The 19,619-nt window shown below is 50.3% G+C and overlaps 1 protein-coding gene across 1 annotated transcript in view; it reads left to right on the top strand.

The window, feature by feature from the left end:
• Positions 1–19,619, top strand: part of MYO1H (myosin IH) — a 46,083-nt gene that overhangs the window by 12,597 nt on the left and 13,867 nt on the right. Inside the window, exons 5-15 of the mRNA XM_075534660.1 lie at positions 1,473–1,652; positions 5,304–5,402; positions 6,051–6,164; positions 6,801–6,872; positions 8,428–8,547; positions 12,417–12,484; positions 12,811–12,916; positions 13,220–13,300; positions 14,447–14,538; positions 18,496–18,590; positions 19,108–19,154. Of these exons, the coding sequence (XP_075390775.1) occupies positions 1,473–1,652; positions 5,304–5,402; positions 6,051–6,164; positions 6,801–6,872; positions 8,428–8,547; positions 12,417–12,484; positions 12,811–12,916; positions 13,220–13,300; positions 14,447–14,538; positions 18,496–18,590; positions 19,108–19,154 (1,074 nt within the window). The remainder of the gene's footprint in view (positions 1–1,472; positions 1,653–5,303; positions 5,403–6,050; positions 6,165–6,800; positions 6,873–8,427; positions 8,548–12,416; positions 12,485–12,810; positions 12,917–13,219; positions 13,301–14,446; positions 14,539–18,495; positions 18,591–19,107; positions 19,155–19,619) is intronic.

Here is a 19,619-nt window from a genome sequence, read left to right as displayed (position 1 = left end):
AGTGCTCCAGTTGCGCCCCACCCCTGCCAACATTTGGTATTGTCAGCCCTTTTAGACATCCAGGGAGGGGGGTCGTGGTTTTTCACTGTGTTTTCAGTTATTAGCTCCCTGGTAATTAAGGATTCTTTGATATACACAAGTCTTTTGTCCATTATTTAATGGCATTCTCTGTGTTTTTATTATTATTATTATTGCTTTGCAAAGACCCTACATATGTTCTAGATCGAAACCCTTTACTAGAAATGACCATTAATACCCTGTGAGATTGACCCAGGGAGAGAGAAACAAGCCAAGAGACCCGATTAAAGTCCAGAAGGACCTATACAGTGACACCACCTTGATTCAACGGGGGGAGAATTGTCTTTCCAATCAGATACTTATTAGACAGCCGTATAGACAGATACTAACACCTTTGACCCCCTACCTTATTTGGTATACATGAATTAATTTGCGGTGGATTATAACCCTAAATGGGAAAGGCAAGATATCCATGCTGTAGACATGGAACCCCCAACCCTGACTTCAGGTTGGCACAGGAGCCTGGTGGTGAAGTGGTTACACATTGGGCTGCTGACCGCAAGATCAGCAGTTCGAAACCACCAGCCACTCCAAGGGAGAAAGAGGAGGCTGTCTGCTCCTCTCAAGAGTGGTAGTCTCAGAGACCCACTGGGTCGGTTCTCCCCTGTCCTGAAGGGTCGTGGTGAGTCTGAGTCGGCAGTGTGTTTGGTTTGGGCTTGGGCTAGGCAGAGCTGAAGGTTCCCATAACCCAGAGAGAGCCAGCCATGGAAGACTCATAGATGAAGAACACAGCTTTCCTCCAGTTCCTAAATGCTTCCTCCCCCCCCCCCCCGCCCCCCAGCTACCATGATCCGAATTCTACCTTGCAAGTCTGGATAGGGCAGAGGTTGTACACTGGTGCATATGGGAGCTGGAGGCACAGGGAATCCAGGGTGGATGAAACCTTCAGGACCAGGGGTGTGAGGGGCGATGCTGGGAGAGTGGAGGGTGAGTGGTTTGGAAAGAGGGAACTGATTACAAGGATCCACATGTGACCTCCTCCCTGGGAGACGGACAACAGAAAAGGGGTGAAGGGAGACGCCGGATAGGGCAAGATATGGCAAAATAATAATTTATAAATTATCAAGGGCTCATGAGGGAGGGGGGAACGGGGAGGGAGGGGGTAAAAAAAGAGGACCTGATGCAATGGGCTTAAGTGGAGAGCAAATGCTTTGAAAATGATTAGGGCAAAGAATGTACGGATGTGCTTTATACAATTGATGTATGTATATTTATGGATTGTGATAAGAGTTGTATGAGTCCCTAATAAAATGGTTTTTTTTTTAAAAAGACTCATAGAGTGGACGTCCCTCATATGAAGCAGGTCCTTCGATCACAGAGATGCCAGGGGGAGACTGGCCTGACCGCCGCCGCTGCTGCTGCTGCTGCTGCTGCATTTTTGTTCTGTTTTGAAGGGCATTCCTGTAGGCGGGCACATCATCAGCTACTTGATAGAAAAGTCTCGTGTCGTCCATCAAAACCAGGGCGAACGGAACTTCCACATCTTCTACCAGCTGCTGGAGGGGGCCAAAGAGGAGCTCCTGGCTTACCTGGGGCTGGAGCGAGATGCCCGGCTATACAAGTACCTCTCTCAGGTGGGAAGAACCAACACCTGGTTTTCTCGGCTCTTTGGAGGGGAGGGACCCAGAGGGGCTCGGGGCTGAGGGGGGCTGCTCTAGAACTTTCTCTGAACCATTCTGCATATAGCCTACTGACTGATTCCATAAGCAAGCTACCCCCCTCTCCTTTTATGCTTGGGGGGAGGGCCCATGCTCTGATATCTGGGTGGGAAGTCTCAGTGGTGGTCCCTCAGGCCTGGCAGAACCAGGAATCAGCAAAGGCATGTTTCACAAACACAGCTACTCAGGCCTACCTGCCAGAATTCAGGTGCTGGAGATGGCCCCAGGCTCCGCAAGGGTGTAAACACACTAGTGATTCCCATGCACTGCTTGGGCTGAGAACTCGAGGTCTGGCTGTAATGGAAACTCCCTTCCGATCCATAGCTTTTAAAACTAGGTTTGGAAAATGTTTTTTTTTTTCTTTCTTGAGCTACTATATTTTGATGTAGATGGATTTTTTAACTTACTCATTTTTAAATCATATTTAAAGGTTTTACAGGCATGTACTTCATATAACACACAATTTTATAATTCTTCAGTCATATTAAGAAAAGTTGTTTGTAAGCATCACTACAATTAATTTCAGAACAATTTCTTCTCATATTCCTGTTATTACTTCCCTACCCCCCACCCCCAATCCTTCCCTGATAAGCCTCTAGGTAATTATCAATCCCATTACTATTCTTATAGGTCTACATATCCTGGAGGACTTATTTATGTAATCATTTTACTGGGGGCTCATACAGCTCTTATCACAATCCATCCATCCTTTGTGTCAAGCACATCTGTACGTCTGCTGCCCTCATCATTCTCAAAACATTCGCTTTCTCATTAAAAAAATATCACTTTATTGGGGGGGGGGGCTCGTACAGCTCGAATAACAAGCCACAGTTCAGTTGCATTAAGCACGCTTGCACATAGGCTGCCCTCATCGCCGTTTCCAAAACATCTGCTTTCTCCTAGAGCCCCTCTCTCTTGCTCCTCCCTCCCTGGAACATCTTTTCTCTCCCACCTCCCTGACGTCCATCATCCCAAGAAGGATCTGTTCTTCAGGGAGCAGCCCAGCAAAGCCCTCCCAGGAGCTGGTGACCGGGGTGTGTGGTAGAAGCGGCCTCGCAGTCCTCCTGATTGGGTCCTGCAGCCTCTGAGGTGGCTGTGCCCTGCAGGCCATTCCTGCTCGGCTCATCCTGGGTGACTGGGTAGAAAACCGCGCCTCTGTGTTTCCTAATGGCAGGATGGGCCAGGGCTCTCTGCGGAGGGGCTGCCAAGGGCGGAGTTTGAACCCGGCACTTAGCCGTGTCCATGCACCAGGGTTCCTGGTGTCTCAGAGAGCCCAAGAGTCAGGACCGGCACCAGGGCCCTTGACTTGGGATCTCCTTACAGTTTTGCTTATTTGCAAATACTGAGATGGCGTGGCATCTTTCCTTTCACTACAAAGGAATATCTCTTTTTCCCTCCTAAGCCACTGCCATCCATTTATTTAGCTTTTGCCCATGGATTAAAGGGAAAAAGAACTGTTTCCCTCTTCCGCCCCTCCCTCGCTTCTGGATATGGACAGAGTAGTTTGCAAAATCCAAGAGAAAATCAGGCAGGGTAACAACTACACGGAGCTCGAGGGGAACTAGGCTCCCCCTTCACCCACCATAACTCCCTAATCAAGCTCCCAGCCATCCAGTGGGTTCCGACTCACAGCCACCCAATGGGACGGAGTAGAACTGTGCCCGTGGGTTTCCCAGGAATGCGTTCTTCATGGGACCAGGCAGCCTCATCTTCCCCCCGGGGAGTGACCGGCAGGTCTGAATTGCTGAACTTGTGGTTAGCAAACAGCCCAACGCATAACCCACTGTTACGTCACCTGGGCTCCTGGTACCCTGTACCACATCTGTGCCCCAAGAGCACAAGAACTCTGTAAAAACTCCATTAGAATCTCTCCCCTTTAAGGTGTAGCCTTGGTTGGCTTGCAGTTGATTTAAGAGCCGGCTTCTAGGATGAGTGGGGAGACGTCTTCCTGAGCCTCTGCCGGTGGCCACGTCCACAGACTCTGTGCGGGTTTTTTGGTGACTGACACGCGAAATGTGCAGTCCGTTGCTGATGGTTGGCTTTCTCCCATGAAGCACCACCGACCCCAGACACCGTGGAAGAAAGGCCTGCTGACCTTCTGTCAAGGTCACTGTCAGGAAGGCCCCTGGGAGCAGTCCTGCTCTGTCAGTGTGGGGTTGTCGGGTTGGGCTCTAGTCCAGATTTTAATTCCACCTGTTCTGTGGTGGAGTTGTTTGTTTGTTCGTTTCCCCCGAGCCATCGCCTCACATTATTTATTCATTATTAACTTATTGATACGGTCGTTAGAGAAGAAACCAGATATCTGCCCACACAAGTTGAATCGATCAGATGGTGGTGAAGTCTTGCCCGTGAGCCTCAGTCACATCCACGAGGCAGTGGGTTGAGCGGCTCCTCTTTTGGCCGGGCATCTCTTGATCCTGAAAGCCCCGTGGGAAGACAGAGTGGAGACGCAAGAGAAGCAACAGCAGAGGCCTGCGTGGTGGGGAAACAGCACTTGGTGGGGTTTTGTGGTCTTGTTTTTCCTCCTGCTGCGCCTTTTGGCCCCATGGCTGCTAAGCGGGTCAAGATTGTCTTCCTTTTTAACCTGGTTAGTTTCCTTTTAGTTTCAGAGATAAATCAAGACCAGCTTTGGGAAACAACCTGTTTCTTTTTTACCCCAGATTGTCTTTTGAATGGAAGAACTGTCATTTCCCTGCTTGTTCCGGCAGATGTTTATTGAGACGAATGTTTTTGTATTAGCCAAAAAAGAGGCTAGAAAAACTATTTTTATAGCATCCCCAAAGATCTATAATTAATAGATAACATGTAAGGTTTTCCTAGAGCAACACAACACACACACACCCCACACCATGCACACACACTATCACATTCAACACAAGTACACACATACAACACACACATCAAACACCACATCACATCACACACACACCCCATGCACACACACCACTCACCACATCACACAAATACACATCATACACCACACACACACTGCACACACACACCTTGCGCACACACACCATGCACACACCTACCTTGCACACACCACACAGTCAATTAAATCCCACTCACAGCGCCCTGCGTGAGGCCTTCTCAGCCGTGGTCACCAGCATCGGGTTCACATCTCCAGCCTCTCTCTCACCCCTGTGCCACCTAGAACTCCCCCGGGCAAAACCCCAAACTCACTGCCTCCCAGTGGACTTGAACTCAGAGCGACCCTAGAGGACAGAAAATGCCCCCATGAGTGTCTGAGACGGGAAAACTGTACAGAAGTAGGAAGCCTCATCGTTCTCCCTCGGGGCAGCTGGTGGTTTTGAACTGCCGACCTTGTCGGGTAGCGGCCCACCCTGTAACCCGCTACACCACGAAGACCACCAGAGGAGGGCTTTCAGAATCAACTTTCCAAATGACGTTGGGGAGAACTAGCATTCAGCAAACCCCGCATGTGCAGGGCAGGCAGCGTGGACCCCGCTCTGGCTTCCCTACAGAAAACAGAGCAAACGTCTTGACAGCACTAACTGGGTGCTCGCCTGGCAGTCCTGTGAGAGTGGCCCACTTCTGTGTCCACAGGGTCACTGTGCCAAAGAGCTGTCCATCAACGACAAGAGCGACTGGGACACCGTGTCCAACGCCTTTTCTGTCATTGACTTTACCGACGAGGACCTCGAGGTACGGGCCCTGCGGGCAGACTGCCTGGCTCAGCCTGGCATTAAGACCGCGGCCGCTGATGTGTGGTGTTCACGTGGCGCACAGGGTGAGCTGCGGAACACCTCCCTGTTTGCATTTCAGGTCCGCGGTCACTAGGCCGGCTTTCGGTGCGTGGGTGTCCCCAGTACAACACAGGATAGACTGAGATGGCCCGAAATTCAAATGCCACGGCTGCTCTGTCTCTAATCTGGCAACCCAAAGTGCTCCCTTGTGTGAGCAGGCAGCAGGTGGAGGCTCTGTTTTCCTTCAATTAGGTCTGATCTCAGATATGTACATCTGTGCTCGTCTGGGTGGACTAGAGAAACAAATCCGCGGGCACACAGGTGTATAAGAGCTTTATAGACAAGAGCAGTTGAATATTGAGGAAAACATCCCAGCCCAGTCCAGATCAAATCCATAAGTCCTGGGTCTGAATATTGGAGGGGTCATTGGGGGATCCAAGGGCAGGGCAGGCAGGGGGACCGAGGGGTCTTTGATGGAGGCTCATGGGGGGCAGGGGGCTTCTTCCCGGCTTCCTTTTGGAGGGCAGGGGGAGGGGCACACTTTCCCTGGAAGCATCTCTGAAGCCCCTCATCAGATCCATCTTCTCTCCGCTTCCCCTCTGCCTAGAATCTCTTTGGGATCATCGCCAGCGTCCTGCACCTGGGGAACGTCTGCTTTACAGAAAGCGCCCACGGCTGTGCCACCATCCCGGACACCCACGAGATCAAGTGGGTGGCAAAGGTGACGCTGCCCTTTGGAAGGGGGGGGGACACCTCTCTCAGAGGCAGGGTGGCGGAAGGGGGCAGGATGCCAGGGTCCCGCTCAGCAGATGCTGGCTCAGAGCGGCAGGAGAGGGAGCGGGATGGGGAGAGGATGTACAGATAGGAACTGGATACTCAGGGAATCCAGGACAGGTGATCCCTTCAGGACCAGTGCTGAGAGTGGCGATACTGGGAGGGTGGAGGGAAGGTGGGGCAGAAAGAGGGACCTGATCACAAGGATCTACATATAACCTCCTCCCTGGGGGATGGACAACAGAAAAGTGGGTGAAGGGAGACGTCAGACAGGGCAAGACATGACAAAACAATAATTTATAAATTATCAAGGGTTTGTGAGGGAGGGAGAAATGAGGAGCTAATACCAAGGACTCAAGTAGAAAGCAAATGTTTTGAGAATGATGATGGCCACAAATGTGCTTGACACAATGGATATATGTATGGATTGTGATAAGAATTGTATGAGCCCCCAATAAAATAAAAGGGGGGGCAGTCACTGTAAAGACAACTGTGGCCTGTGTTTTTCCCACAAGTGACCCCAGCCCCGTTAAACTCTGTCTCTCGTTCATCTGGGGCTCACGCTGTGTTCCCTTCTCTCCAGCTCCTGGGCGTGCCCCCGTCGGCCCTTCTGTTTGCCCTCACACACAGGAAGATCGAGACCAGAACGGAGGAGGTACCAAGGGTCCAGGGAATGGGCCTGCTCTCTCAATCACTGCTGCCTCCCCCTGCACCCCCACCCCCACCCTGGGCACCCCTGGAGGGGAGGGCGGTGGCCTTGAACCACCCACCTGGCCAGCCGGGTGCAGGTCCTACAGGGTCTTCCTCTGCAACCCCGCCTCCGTGCCCCCTACGCTCTTCGCTCCCCACAGCCCTGGTGGAGGAGCGAGTTCAGGGGGGGGTGCTAATCGAAAGGTCGGCAGCTAGAACCCCCTTGCGTCTCTGCAGGAGAAAGAGCAGGCTGCCGACTCCTTTGGAAGCCTTAGCCCCAGACTCCAGCAGGGGCGAGTATTCAGCCCCGCAGGGCTGCGATGCGTAGGAACTGACACGACAGCAGTGGGTTTGGGTGGGCGTCTTTAAAAGTCTCTGCCTGGCACGTGCCACCTCATGCTCCAGCCTGCTAACTTCTCTTCGCCCTTCAGTTCCGGGGGCAACTTCCGTGAGTCCTCTGGGTACCCCTGACGGCCTGGTCATTGTCCACGTGAAGTTCTTGGCAGGATTCCTCAAAGACCTGCCCGCCCCCAGCTATGAAGGCTGGGGGCTGTTGGTGGTTTGCCCTGATTCTGGCTCCCAGTAACAGCAAGTCCCTGTGTGTCCGAAGGGCACTGTGCTCCCTAGCATGGTGAATGGCTGGTTTTTTGGGGGAAGCAGGTGGCCAGACCTTTCTTCCTACGTGCTTCCGTGTGGCCTGGAAGCTGCTCACCTTTCAGTCAGCAGCCATGCCGGTGAACCGTCCCTGGAGATTGAAACCGAGGTTTGACAGCTGTACCAGAAAGAGCGGATGGAAGTGGCTTTAACACGCAGAAATGGACTTCCTCGCCGTTTCCTGGCCCACAGTGACCACAGTGCCTGGCCCACAGTGACCACAGAAGGAAACACTGCCCGGTCCGCCATCCTCATGGTGGCTCCGTGCGAACCCAGGGTTGCAGCCCCTGGGTCTGTCCATCTCTCTGAGGGTCTTCCTCTTTTCTGCTGCCCCTCGTGGAGGTCGGTCCAAATTCGGAGCACCCGCTCTGGAGCAAAGGCTATCTGTGTTGACTATGGAGAAAGGTCCTTATCTCAACTTCCGCAGACCTGGCGACCCTTTGAGATCTCCATGTATCTTGGCAGCCACATGGCTGAATCTGGGGGCTTCCCAGCATGGGGACCCTCGGTCTGAAGGATGCACTTTACCCCTGGCTCGTCTTGCTGGGTGCTAGTGAGGTCTCCCTGATCTGTACTCACTGGTGAAGTCTCTTTTTTATATCCTGAGACATTGACTCAAGACCCAGTCCCATCCCGGATGTAGATTGTCTTCCGCCTCACTAACCAAGCTGCCTCATTAGCATCACAGAGGATGATGACAATGGACCACAACCTGGGGGATGTAATGTTGAGAATCATGACCTGCCCAAATTGATACACACTTGTTTGCTGGTTTCTTTTGGGGGGAGAGGGACCATGAGTCAGCCTGTAATGGGGAGGATGCTTTAATTCACGTCCGTGATGATGTGCCTGGTGGCTCTTCCTAGGTGATCTGCCCCCTGACCACAGACCTGTCCATCTACGCCCGGGATGCCATGGCGAAGGCTGTGTATGGGAGGACCTTTACTTGGCTGGTCAACAAGATCAATTCCTCTCTGGTCAACAAGGTCAGTCAGCACCCTTTGGATGAGCCGCTCTTACCAGTGCTGTCATGTGTCGGGGTCAGTGTAGCACTAGGTGAGGATTGGCGGGAGGTCCTCATGGGCAAGGATGGTGGCTCGTCACCTCTGCATGTCCAGTGTCCTGCACATAGTTGGCCCACCCCCCAAAAAAACGAACCTGGAAAGATTTGATGGTATGTTTCTGTTAGACCAGTGGTTCTCAACCTTCCTCGTGCCACGACCCTTTCATACGTTCCTCGTGTGGTGGTGACCCCCAACCATAACAGTATGTTTATTGCTACTTCCTCACTGTCATTTACTACTGTGATGAATCGTCATGTCAATAGCTGATAGGCAGAATGTATTTTCATTGTTACAAATTTGTGATTCATCACAAAACAATAGGTAATTATATATCGTGAAATATTTATTTCTAATGACAAATAAAATTTTGTCTTAAAGGGTGGTGTAGCATGGGTAACAGACTTCATGCCAGGTACTCTTAATGTGGGCATATCTGCAAGTGGGCAGACCCACCTGGAGACAGATAGAGGAGCGGTATCTCGGTTCCTAAGACCATGGGAAATAGGTGTTTTCTGATGGTCTTAGGTGACCCCTGTGAAAGGGTCGTTAGGTCCCCTCGGGGTCATTACTCACAGGTTGAGAACAGCTATTATAGATAAACAAGCCAAAGATGGTCTCTCTGCCTTGACCCCCAAGTGGTTGACTTCCTCATAGCAAGCTGAGACCTGTGTGTGTACACACATGTACACACACACACACAAGTTCCTAGTCCCAAAATCAAACTTTGTCTCATCCAATCGTTTTTAAAATAGCCCAAGGGCATAGATTCTTAGCTATTCAGAGCCTGTGTGCTTTACACACCATATAAAGCTGAGCTCCAGGTCGGCTAGCGACGTTACAGAACGGGATGCTGCCGAGTCTCCCGCCATCCTCCCCGCCGTCTTCTGAGCCACTGTGGCAGACACAGTGTCCGTCACCTCATGGAGGGCCTCCCTCTTTGTCACCAGCCCACTCCTTTACCACGCAAGACGCCGTGTCCAGGGACAGGGCCCTGCAGGTGGCACGTCCAGAGCTTGTAAGACAACATCTGGCCATCCTGGCCTCTAAGGAGCAGTCTGGTCGTAGTTCTTCAAACACAGCCTCGTTTGTGCTTGTGGCCGGCCACGGTCCTTTCGATGTCCTTCATCAGCACTGCACTCCTAGCGCATCGACGCTTCTTCGGTCTTTCTTATTGACTCTCCAGCTCTCACCTGCACACGAGGTGATGGCAGAGGCCCTGGCTCAGGTCAGGCGCTCCTCCCCAGTGCTCAAAGTGACAGCCTTGCTTTTTAAGAGCTCAAAGAGGCCTTTGACAAGCCTGCTGGCCATAGATAAGATTACATCTGTGAATGCCAGAACCCATGGAAGATGGAAACCGGTCGGAGAAGAAAAAAATCCCAAGATTTTTTCCCCCATCAAAACAAGCAATAGGACAGTTGGCCAGGTGGCGGACAAGATACCTGGACGCGCCCCAATGAAGACACGTGAAACCAAATGGGCTCGATCCAGATCATCCCGGAGCCTGGGTTTCAAGGGAAATGCTAAATAAGTGGATTGAATCCTGAATAGAAGAGAGTCCCAAACAAGGAGACGGATGAGATGGTGACCTGGGACACAGGTAGAATTTCTGTAAGCAGTGGAAATACCTTCATCATCGGCACCGGCCATCCGGGACCGTATCAATGGCCACACCTGTAAGTGGTGACCGGAAAGGTGTGATTGTCCTCTTACTTTCCACCCCCTCCTGGTGACCAGAAGAGTGGCCAGCTCCTACCTTCACCCACCTGGCACCTGGTGACACTCCTGCACAATGTAGCCCCTGCTCCACCTGAGGTCAGAGGCCTGCCCACCTGGACCAGGTGCCAGGTAACAACTGTGTTGGAAGGAGCATGTTTGCTGCCTCCATGGGCCAGTACGGGGGTCTGCAGGAACTCGTTCCTGGACCAGGCGATGATTCTTTTTTCACGTGTATTTTTTCTCTTTCCTTCATCTTTTTGTTTTCATTTCCTGTGTATTAGTCTCTATCTAATCCAGCTAATGCAACTGAGAAGCTAGCTTTGCTGACCCAAGGAGCTACAGCTGAGCAACCTGGGGCTGAGGCTTATGGGAGTGGTGTGCCCTTTGGGCATTTATCGGGGGCACCGAAAGAACCTTGAAACTGCCCTTATGGAGCCTGAGCAAATGTTGAAGGAGCCTCTGGGCAGGCTGAGATGCTTGCTAGGTGACCACCTGGATCTGCTTGCTGAGTGGAAGTGGGAGAAATGCAGCAATAAAGAGATGGATTGAGTTTGGTCACTGACACCTGTGGCCTTGGTTTACAGGAAAAAAAGAGCTGAGAGTGGGTTGACTGGTCTAAAGTTCATGACCTAGCATGGGAGGGCTAGGCTTGTACTCAATACTCAATTGGTGAGAGCCCATGGTCTAAAGGCAAGATGACCAATGGGCACCGTGGAGAGGCTGAGGCAGCCCACATTGAGTTGACCAGAACCCGACCAGATGGAGATTGTTGAGCCCGTGAACTGGTGCATATTGTTGCTGACTTTATGGATGGCCTGTGCAGTTCTGACTTTGCTTATGGATGCAGACTTCACAAGCTTCCAACTGGGACGAAGACTCTTCATGTCAAAAAATATGATTGTCTCCTCAGAGCACTGAGTTGATGTAAGTGGGCAGTATATACATTGGATACTCAAAATTGGGGGATAAAGGCATAAAGTGGTTGGCTTACAAACTTTCATAGGTGGGGGAAAAATTCACAGGATTATTGGGTTAAGGTGTGTTAATTACAATTTTGAGGCTAAAGAATGATGTACAGGTGTCAAGTTGGCAAGGAGTGATTGAATTAGTTTATTAAGCCAACCTGGCCGATAAACACATGTAGGGTTAATTGAAGGGCGGAGTGATAAAATGGCTTGGTGAGCCTCACCTTTCAAGTTCTTGGGTCTCTTGCTTTGTGGTCGTACCACGGTGCAGCTGCCTTAGCCAGTTCCCTATCCTAGCTAGCAAGGCTCACTTCCTGGAAGACATCCCTGAGAAACCACATGGACCTACCCCGATGCAGCCCTGGGTGCTGGAACACCCGTGCGGAGACCCCTGCCAGCGCTGAGATGCTGACATAATCAGTGACTCGGCTTTCCTCCTGCAGTCGGCATCATTGCATCTGTTTTGTGAGATGGAGGAGGACTTTGTGGATTGGTGTTGAACATACGGGTTAATGCTGGACTTGGGCAGCACTGGGTTGGGATGTTTTCTTGATGTGCACTTAACCTTTATATAAAGCTCTCTCATACAATGAGTTTCTGTGGATTTGTTTCTCTAAAGTACCCAGACTAACACAGCAGCTAAGGACCACAGAGGGACCTGCCTGTAGGCATGGCTAAAGAAGCATCTGTACTGGCCAAAGAATTGTGTCCTGAGCATTTCTGATCCTGAATTTCAATCTCTTAACTTCCTTAATAAACCCCATCATTGTGTTACCTGTGAGTTCTGTGAGCCTGTGATGAGTTTTAGGCTTAGCTGAGAAGTAGAAAGGGCCACGGGAAGGACCCGATTGGTCAGAAGGCTGGAGGGGGGAAGCATGTGCGAACCCTGCCGTGCAGGAAATCTGCCTTGAGCGGGTGGGGAATTTGATTTCCCTTTCCCTTGTGAAGTCAGGGGGTCAGACACCACCGCTGTATCATTCTTACTACATTTAAGATGGCCAGGTCATACAGTGACCGCAAGATCAAGTGTGTTCTTTAGGAAAGCCATGGGGTTTTGAGTATCACAAAGCCAAGGAGCTAATGAGCTACACTCTATGCTGTTTGGACTAGGATTTCACCAGAAAAACCGTCATTGGCTTGCTGGACATCTATGGGTTTGAAGTCTTCGATAAGAATGGGTGAGTCACGTCAGTCCCTGCTTGTCCCTCCTTTGGGTTACTGAGTTGAGGTTGATACCCCCTCTAATGCGACTGGAATTGAGTTTTCCCACCCAGATCTTGTCTACAGACTGTTCTAGAACCGCAATAACCCAAGACTTCGCCAACGCCTGTTAGCTCGACTGCTTGGGGGGGGGGGGCATTCGTTCAGTAGCCGCTTTGCCTAGCAAAGGACCTTGCTCTGCGTTTCTTAGCAAGCGTCCTTGAAAAGAAGTTGCCCCGCCCTGCAGAGACTCAGTCGGTCTGTGCGCCTGCCTCGCGGTAGTTGAAACCTTTTGCATCTCCAGTTTCGAACAGTTCTGCATAAATTACTGCAACGAGAAACTCCAACAACTGCTGATCGAGAGGACACTAAAGGCGGAGCAGGCAGAATATGAGGCCGAAGGTATAGAGGTAAACGCCCTGCTCTTTCCCCCCTGCCTTCCCTCACCCAGCGGGTGATCGCGTGCACGTGAGGCCTGCCCTTGAACGGGCTGGTGATTTCTTGATTAGTGCGGAGGGTGCTTCTCGATCCTTTCTCTGCCTGTTGCCCAGGAAAGCGTTTTTGATAGAAGGGGCTATGACTGTGCTTAAAATTCTGGGTGTCGAAATCGGATCAGAAGACCATGCGCGGTAAATCCACGTCACAGAGCACCGGTGCGTGTTGGCGCTCGTCAGAATCGTTCTTGGCGAATTCTTTCCCTGTTGTCACCCTAGTGGGAGCCCATCCAATACTTCAACAACAAGGTCATCTGTGACTTGGTGGAAGAGAGGCACAGAGGCATCATTTCTATTCTGGTGAGAAAACGATCGCTGAGATTCATTACTGACGGGGCGCCAAGCGGGGTTTGGGTTTCTGCCCCACTCTTGCGTGGCGCTTCAGGCCGAGCTTTCAGCAGGCTTATGTGGCTGCTAACTGAAAGGTGGGCGGCTTGAGTCCGACCAGGGCACCTCAGAAGAGAGGCCTGGCAATCTACTTCTGAAAACTGAGCCCGGGGAGGGCTGCAGAGCACGGGTCTGGCAGCGGGCGACCCTGGATGACCTCGCAGGTGTATTGTTAGGGCGTCGTTCAACCTGTAACAAGACACACACACAGAGAGCGAGCTTGGGACCCACATGGTTCTATTCCGCTTGTTTTTCCCTTGTAAGACCTTTGTTCTAGTGCAGAGGCCTGGACACGTGGCAAGATGGCACAGCAGTGGCCAGCTCAGAGAAAATGAGGGAGGGGCAGGATCTAGGTAAACTGGCCACAAGGGACCCCTGGTGGCATTGTGGTTGAGTATGGGGCATTGAATCTCAAGGTCGGCAGTTTGAAACCAACAGCCGAGACATGAGAGAAAGATGAGGCTTTATACTCCCATAGGTAGTTAGAGCAGGGGTTCTCAACCTTCCTCAAGCCACAACCCTTTCATGCAGTTCCTCATGGGGTGGTGACCCCCAACCATATTATTTTCGTTGCTACTTCATCACTGTCATGTTGCTACGGTGATGAATCAGGCGGCCCCTGTGAAAGGGTTGTCCGACCTCCCAAAAAGGGTCGCGACCCCCACAGATTGAGAACCGCTGAGTTAGTCTCTCAGAAACTCAGTGCAGTTCTACCCTGTCCTCCAGGGTCACTGAGTCAGAAGAGACTCGATGGCAGTGAGCGGGTGGGCCATGGAGGCTGGGGTGTATATTTGAGGACTCTGGAAATACAACGGTCTGATGGAATGGGAGACTTGACTTCCTGAGATTTCCAGACCCTCTGTTTCCATGGCCCCTTTATGTGGAATCTGGGGAGCTGTGCCCAGGTGATAGATCCACTGCCCTCTTCGCTCCACCTGCCCCCGTCTGAGGTGACAACGTGCTAGCCCACGGCGTTCTGCCACAGCTGGTGAGCGCTTGCGTTGACATGGCGTGGTTGGGGTGTGGCACCAGAGGGTGAGGCTTCTCTCATTTTTGAAGGACGAAGAATGCATTCGGCCTGGGCCTGCCACAGACTTGAGCTTCCTGGAGAAACTGGAAGAGAAAGTGGGCAAGCACGCGCACTTCCAAACGTACGTCCTGTGTGCCAGCCTGTCGCGTGACCCTCGTCTCCCTGGTTTCTTTGGCGGATGGGCAGTGTCGCCCAGGAGTACCACAAACAGAGAGTCTAAAAAGCTCATAGACGAAGGGGCACCTAAGTGTTGGTGGAAAAATCCCTCTTCTCTTCTCATTCCATCCCCACCCCACCAAGCTCTTTCCCTCCGTTTTTTACTGTGAATTGGATGAAGGTCGATGCTGACCAGTAAGCATCTGGGATAATTTTGAGTTTTGTTCCACATTCCCAGTTCCTCCCCACTCTGTCAAGGACCATCTAATGTGATCCTCTCCAGAGCTGTTGGTAATGGGAGCTGGACACCATGTTCTTCTAGTCACAGGGTCATGGAGAGTGGTGTCCACTGTTCATTGGACAGATGGTTTCCATGGGTCTGGATGTCCATCACTCTTCTTCCCTTCGGACAGGGGGAGGCCAATAGTTGCACTAGAGATGGCTGCTCACTACCCATCAAAGCAGGGTGTGGGGCATGGCCTTTGTTATCCTCACTGACCTTGATGTCTTCTGAGACCATGGTCTTGAGCTCCCTGGGCCCAGCGATTCATTCATGCTCTGAAAGTACCGTATAGACTTGTGTATAAGCAGAGTTTTCCAGTACCTTTTGAATGCAGTTTTTGTGGTAAAATTAGGTGCCTCGGTTGATATTTGGGTTGGCTTATACTAGAGTATATACGGTAGCTGGCTTGGTGGAAATAGCTCCGTAACTTGTCCCCTGTGTGTTCCACCCCTCTTGCACTAAAGGTAAGCACCCATGTACAAGTATCCTCAGTTGTCCAACCTAGATGTCCATTTCTGGGCTGTTCCCACTCTCCCTCCCACACCTGTACTCGCGTAGATTACCCTCCTTACCTGTAGCTCACCCTCCTTACCTGTTGCCCTTGACTCCTGCACTCCCTTCGATGTCTTGTCTCTTGTAATCCCACATTGCCTTCTTCCCCAAGGTCACACTTGTCCGCTAACAAGCGAGTTCCCCTCCCTCCCACCACATCTGGTGACCAGAAAAGAATGTTTCTTTCAGCGTGGACACCTTTTCTTGACTTTGGACAGTAGTGATCTCATACGAATTTCGTCCTTTCTGTGATTGACTTGTTTCACTCAGCAAAATACGCTCTGGGTTCATCTAGTTTACTTGGTGTTTAGAAATTCTTTGTTTAACGCTCTAATGTTGCATACTATGACTCGCGGTTGGTGTGTATCAGTTTATCCATCTCTCCGTGGCTGAGCACATTGTGCTGTTGGTGGGTGGCGCGTCCCGTATGTCTCTGAGGTCAAGTTGGTTGATTGTACTGTGTAGTTCTTTTGGGCCTTGGTTGAGCTTCTTTCTAGAGGGCTGTTCGTGTCTTTCTAGACGGCTGCTGCATTAAAGTCTATTGTGTCGCAGAGTTGTCTGTTTCTCTCTTCAATTCTAGCAGACTTAGATTTTTGGTTTCTCAGGCTCTTTCATTGATTGAATAGATATTAAAGTTATGTCCTCTTTTCCACTTGACCTTGTAATCATTATGTAGTGCCCTCCTTTGTTATGCTCATTTTTTGCATTAAGGTCTAATTTTTCAGAAATTAATATTACCACTGGTGTTTTCTTTTAATGCCCCAGTAACTTGGTATCATTTTAACAGCCTTCAATTTTTGGTTCATTCTTTTGTGTCTAAGGTATGTCTCAGAGTGCATGTCGATGGGTCCTGGTATCCATCCTGCTACTCTGTCTTTAAACTACTGTAACTAATCCATGAAGTACAGCGTGTCATTACTAACAGTATCAATTTATTGCTTCATTTGGCTATGTGTTTTCTGTGGTGTTGCAGGTTTCTTTGTTCCACGTAATTTTTTTGTGCTGAATTCATTTGTGGGTTTCTTGTCATTTTCTTTGCTGCTGTTTTGTTTACTAAGTCTTTATGATTTCCTCCTTGTTGATGAGGTTTATTAATTTTCAGTTACCTTACTACTAATTTCTTCACAAGTTTAAAATAGTCTGCTCTATCTGGAAATATTCTTTTCCATTTTGAAGTTCCATACCTTCACTGCTCCCTCTTTGCTTTTTAACTGTCTTCATTGCAAATTGATGTCTCTGGTTCCTTACTTTCGGTCAGATAGGCGAGTTTATTTGGTTTTGGATACTTATAGATCTGGATTGAGTTCTGGGTGGCGTTGCCACTTATATTAACCTGAGGATTTTGTCTACTGGTGTTGGTTAAAGAACCCTTTAAGATTTCATGGAGCGGTCGGTCTGGTTTTACAAATCCCTTTGATGTCTACTTATCTGGAAATGCTCTAATTTGACCATTGTTTATTTTAGGGGGAATTGTGCAGAATGTATGAATCTTGGTTGGCAACTTTTTCTCTCTTTCAGGATATGATATACCGTATATACTCAAGTACAAGCCAACTTTGGATATCAGGCAAGGCACCTAAGTTTACCACAAAAACTGCATTAAAAATGTGCTTAACATCTCGGCATACATTTGAGTCTATACGGTATGTTACTCCATTGCCTTCTTGCCTGGCTGATGTCTGCTAGAAACAAGAGCTCGGTCTTAGTGCTTCTTGCTTGTAGGAAACTTTTCCTTTTCTCCAAGCTGCTCTTGAGACTTTTTCTTGACAGCCATGAGTGTCTGTGTCTGTCTGTCTACCACCTGTGATGAGGTCACACAAAAAGGCCAGACACAACAGAGTACAAACTGATTCCATTTCTACACAGCGTGTTACTGTTGAGCCCATTCCAGTCCACAGCGACCCTGTGTTCAGAGTGGAACTGTGCACTACAGGTCTTCAAGGCAGTAAAGAACTTTTTGGAAGCAGATTTCCAGGCCTGGCTTCCGATGCCTCAGGATAGGTTTGAACTTCCCTTTTGGCCCACAGGTGATCAAGTGCATTACCTGTCCCTGTAAAGTATGTTGCTGCTCTGTCCCATTGAGTTGATTCTGACTCGCTCAGGGCAGAGCAGACCTGCTCAGGGAGGCTGTTCCAGGCTGTCATGTGTATGTGGGTGCACCTTGCCGGGTCTTTCTCCCACAGCAGAGTCCTGGTGGCATAATGGTTATGCATTGGGCTGCTTAACCACAAGGTTAGCTGTTTGAAGCCACCAGCCACTCCATGGGAGAAAAACCGCCTCAGAAACCCACAGGGGCAGTTCTACTCTGTCCTATAGGGTCACTCTGAGTGGGCAATGGGTTGGGGATTTCTTTCCACCGAGCGCCTGGTGGGTTCAAACCACCAACCTTTCACTTAGCAGCAGTGTGTTTTACCCAGGGTGCCACTGGGGAGCCTTCTGGAACGAGAACGTTGAAACCGGTTAAAACTGTCCTGTTGGGAGTCAGGGTAGTGACGGGTGTGAACTTGGGCATTGTTAACATGCGTGATCCAGGAACTGTTCACCTGGCGTGTTCCATTTTTGAGAATGCATGGAGATGTACCCTTAGGCCAACTTCATCAATATTTCAATAGGAACGTATTTAAAAACCATGTTCCACCAAAACTTGAAAAATGCACTTTATGATTATTTTAGTCTTTAAATGTTCTAAAAATGTAGCAGAGTATTGTTCCTTGGTTGCCTACCTAGAAAAAGAGGGGTACAAGTTGTCGGAATGTGCTGTGGAGCCCCCTGGAGCAGAAAGGATCAGACGGTAGATGGCCCAGGCTGTGTAAACCGCAGGCAATGGGCAGTGAGCGGGAGAAAGAGGCGGCTCCCTGCTTCTGTGTAAAGATTTACCCCCTGGGCAACCCACACGGGCCAGTTCTGTCTTGTAGCATCCCTGCGAGTCAGAATCAACTTGGTGGCAGTGAGTTCGTTTTATTTTTTCTGAGCAGTGAGCGCTTTCCCAGGTTGATTAGCAGGTTAACACTTTGCTCTCTGTGATGGTGCATTCCACTGAAGTAACTAAAGGGGGTTCAGTTCAGGTCTGTGTCTGTCTTGCTGCAGCCGGAAGCTGGCAGGGCCCAAGGGCCGGAAGGGGATTGGCTGGATGGAGTTCCGCCTCTTCCACTATGCGGGAGAGGTCACTTACTGCACCAAGGGTGAGTGTCGTGTGTGTGTGTGTGTGTGTGTGTGTGTGTGTGTGTGTGTGTGTGTGTGTGTTTTCTTTAGCCTGGCCTCCCCCAGAATGCAGCGAGTCCACGGAGGAAACACCCAGTTCAGGTGTTCCAGGCCATGCATTCACGTGTGCCTTCGAAGCCAGGGTGGTGACACTGTCTCACATACTTTGGACATGTATCGGGAGAGTCCAGGAGGACATCACGTTTGGTAAAGTGTAGAGGGTCGGAAAAACAGAAGACCCTCAGTCAGATGGCTCGACACAGTGGCTGCAACAGGCTCAAGCACAACTGAGGGTCGCCCAGCCTGGGCGGGGGTTCCTCCTGGTGCGCTCAGGTCACTGAGTTGGGACTGACTTATCCGAGGTAGAGAAACTTGGGTTGCATTCTTAGAAGTTATCCTTAGGAGTTCCCTTGTCGCCGTCCATTGCAACCAATGTTCTCTCATTTTTTCTTTCGGAGAATGTTGGTTGCAGATTTTTTTTTATCCACTGTTTTGCAGGATTCTTGGAGAAAAACAACGATCTTCTTTACAGGCATCTGAAAGAAGTAAGTCTACAACGTAACTTTACGTGGTTCCTTCCTGAGCTGTCGCCTGTGACATGGATGTTCGGGTAGGCGATGGTCTTCCGGAGGCTTCTCTTCTGCGTAGGACCTTAGAGGTGCAGCTTGCCGTGGCCAGAAAGACCTTACCCAGTGCATCTGTCAGAGTCCTTCACGCCACAGACTGATTCACGGGTGGTGGTGGTGGTCCTCCGTGCAGGGACCAGCCTCCAGCAAGACGAGGTCCAGAGCTGAGGTCCCCTTTGAGGGAGGCTCACTCAACCTCCTCTTGAACTCTGCTCTTCCTGTCTTCTTCCTCCATCTTCTAAGATTCTCTTCCTACTGTCTCATGCCACTGTGAGTACAGAATTGGGGCAGATTAAACCCGAAAATTCTTTTGGCGGAAATACGGGATTTAAACATTGTAAATACAGAGCACTTTTTGTAGGCTCCTTGATTTCTGAAAATAGA

The sequence above is a fragment of the Tenrec ecaudatus genome, chromosome 16 (assembly GCF_050624435.1).
Source record: "Tenrec ecaudatus isolate mTenEca1 chromosome 16, mTenEca1.hap1, whole genome shotgun sequence".
Lineage (NCBI taxonomy): Eukaryota > Metazoa > Chordata > Mammalia > Afrosoricida > Tenrecidae > Tenrec > Tenrec ecaudatus.
This window is presented reverse-complemented; position numbering and strand designations above follow the sequence as displayed.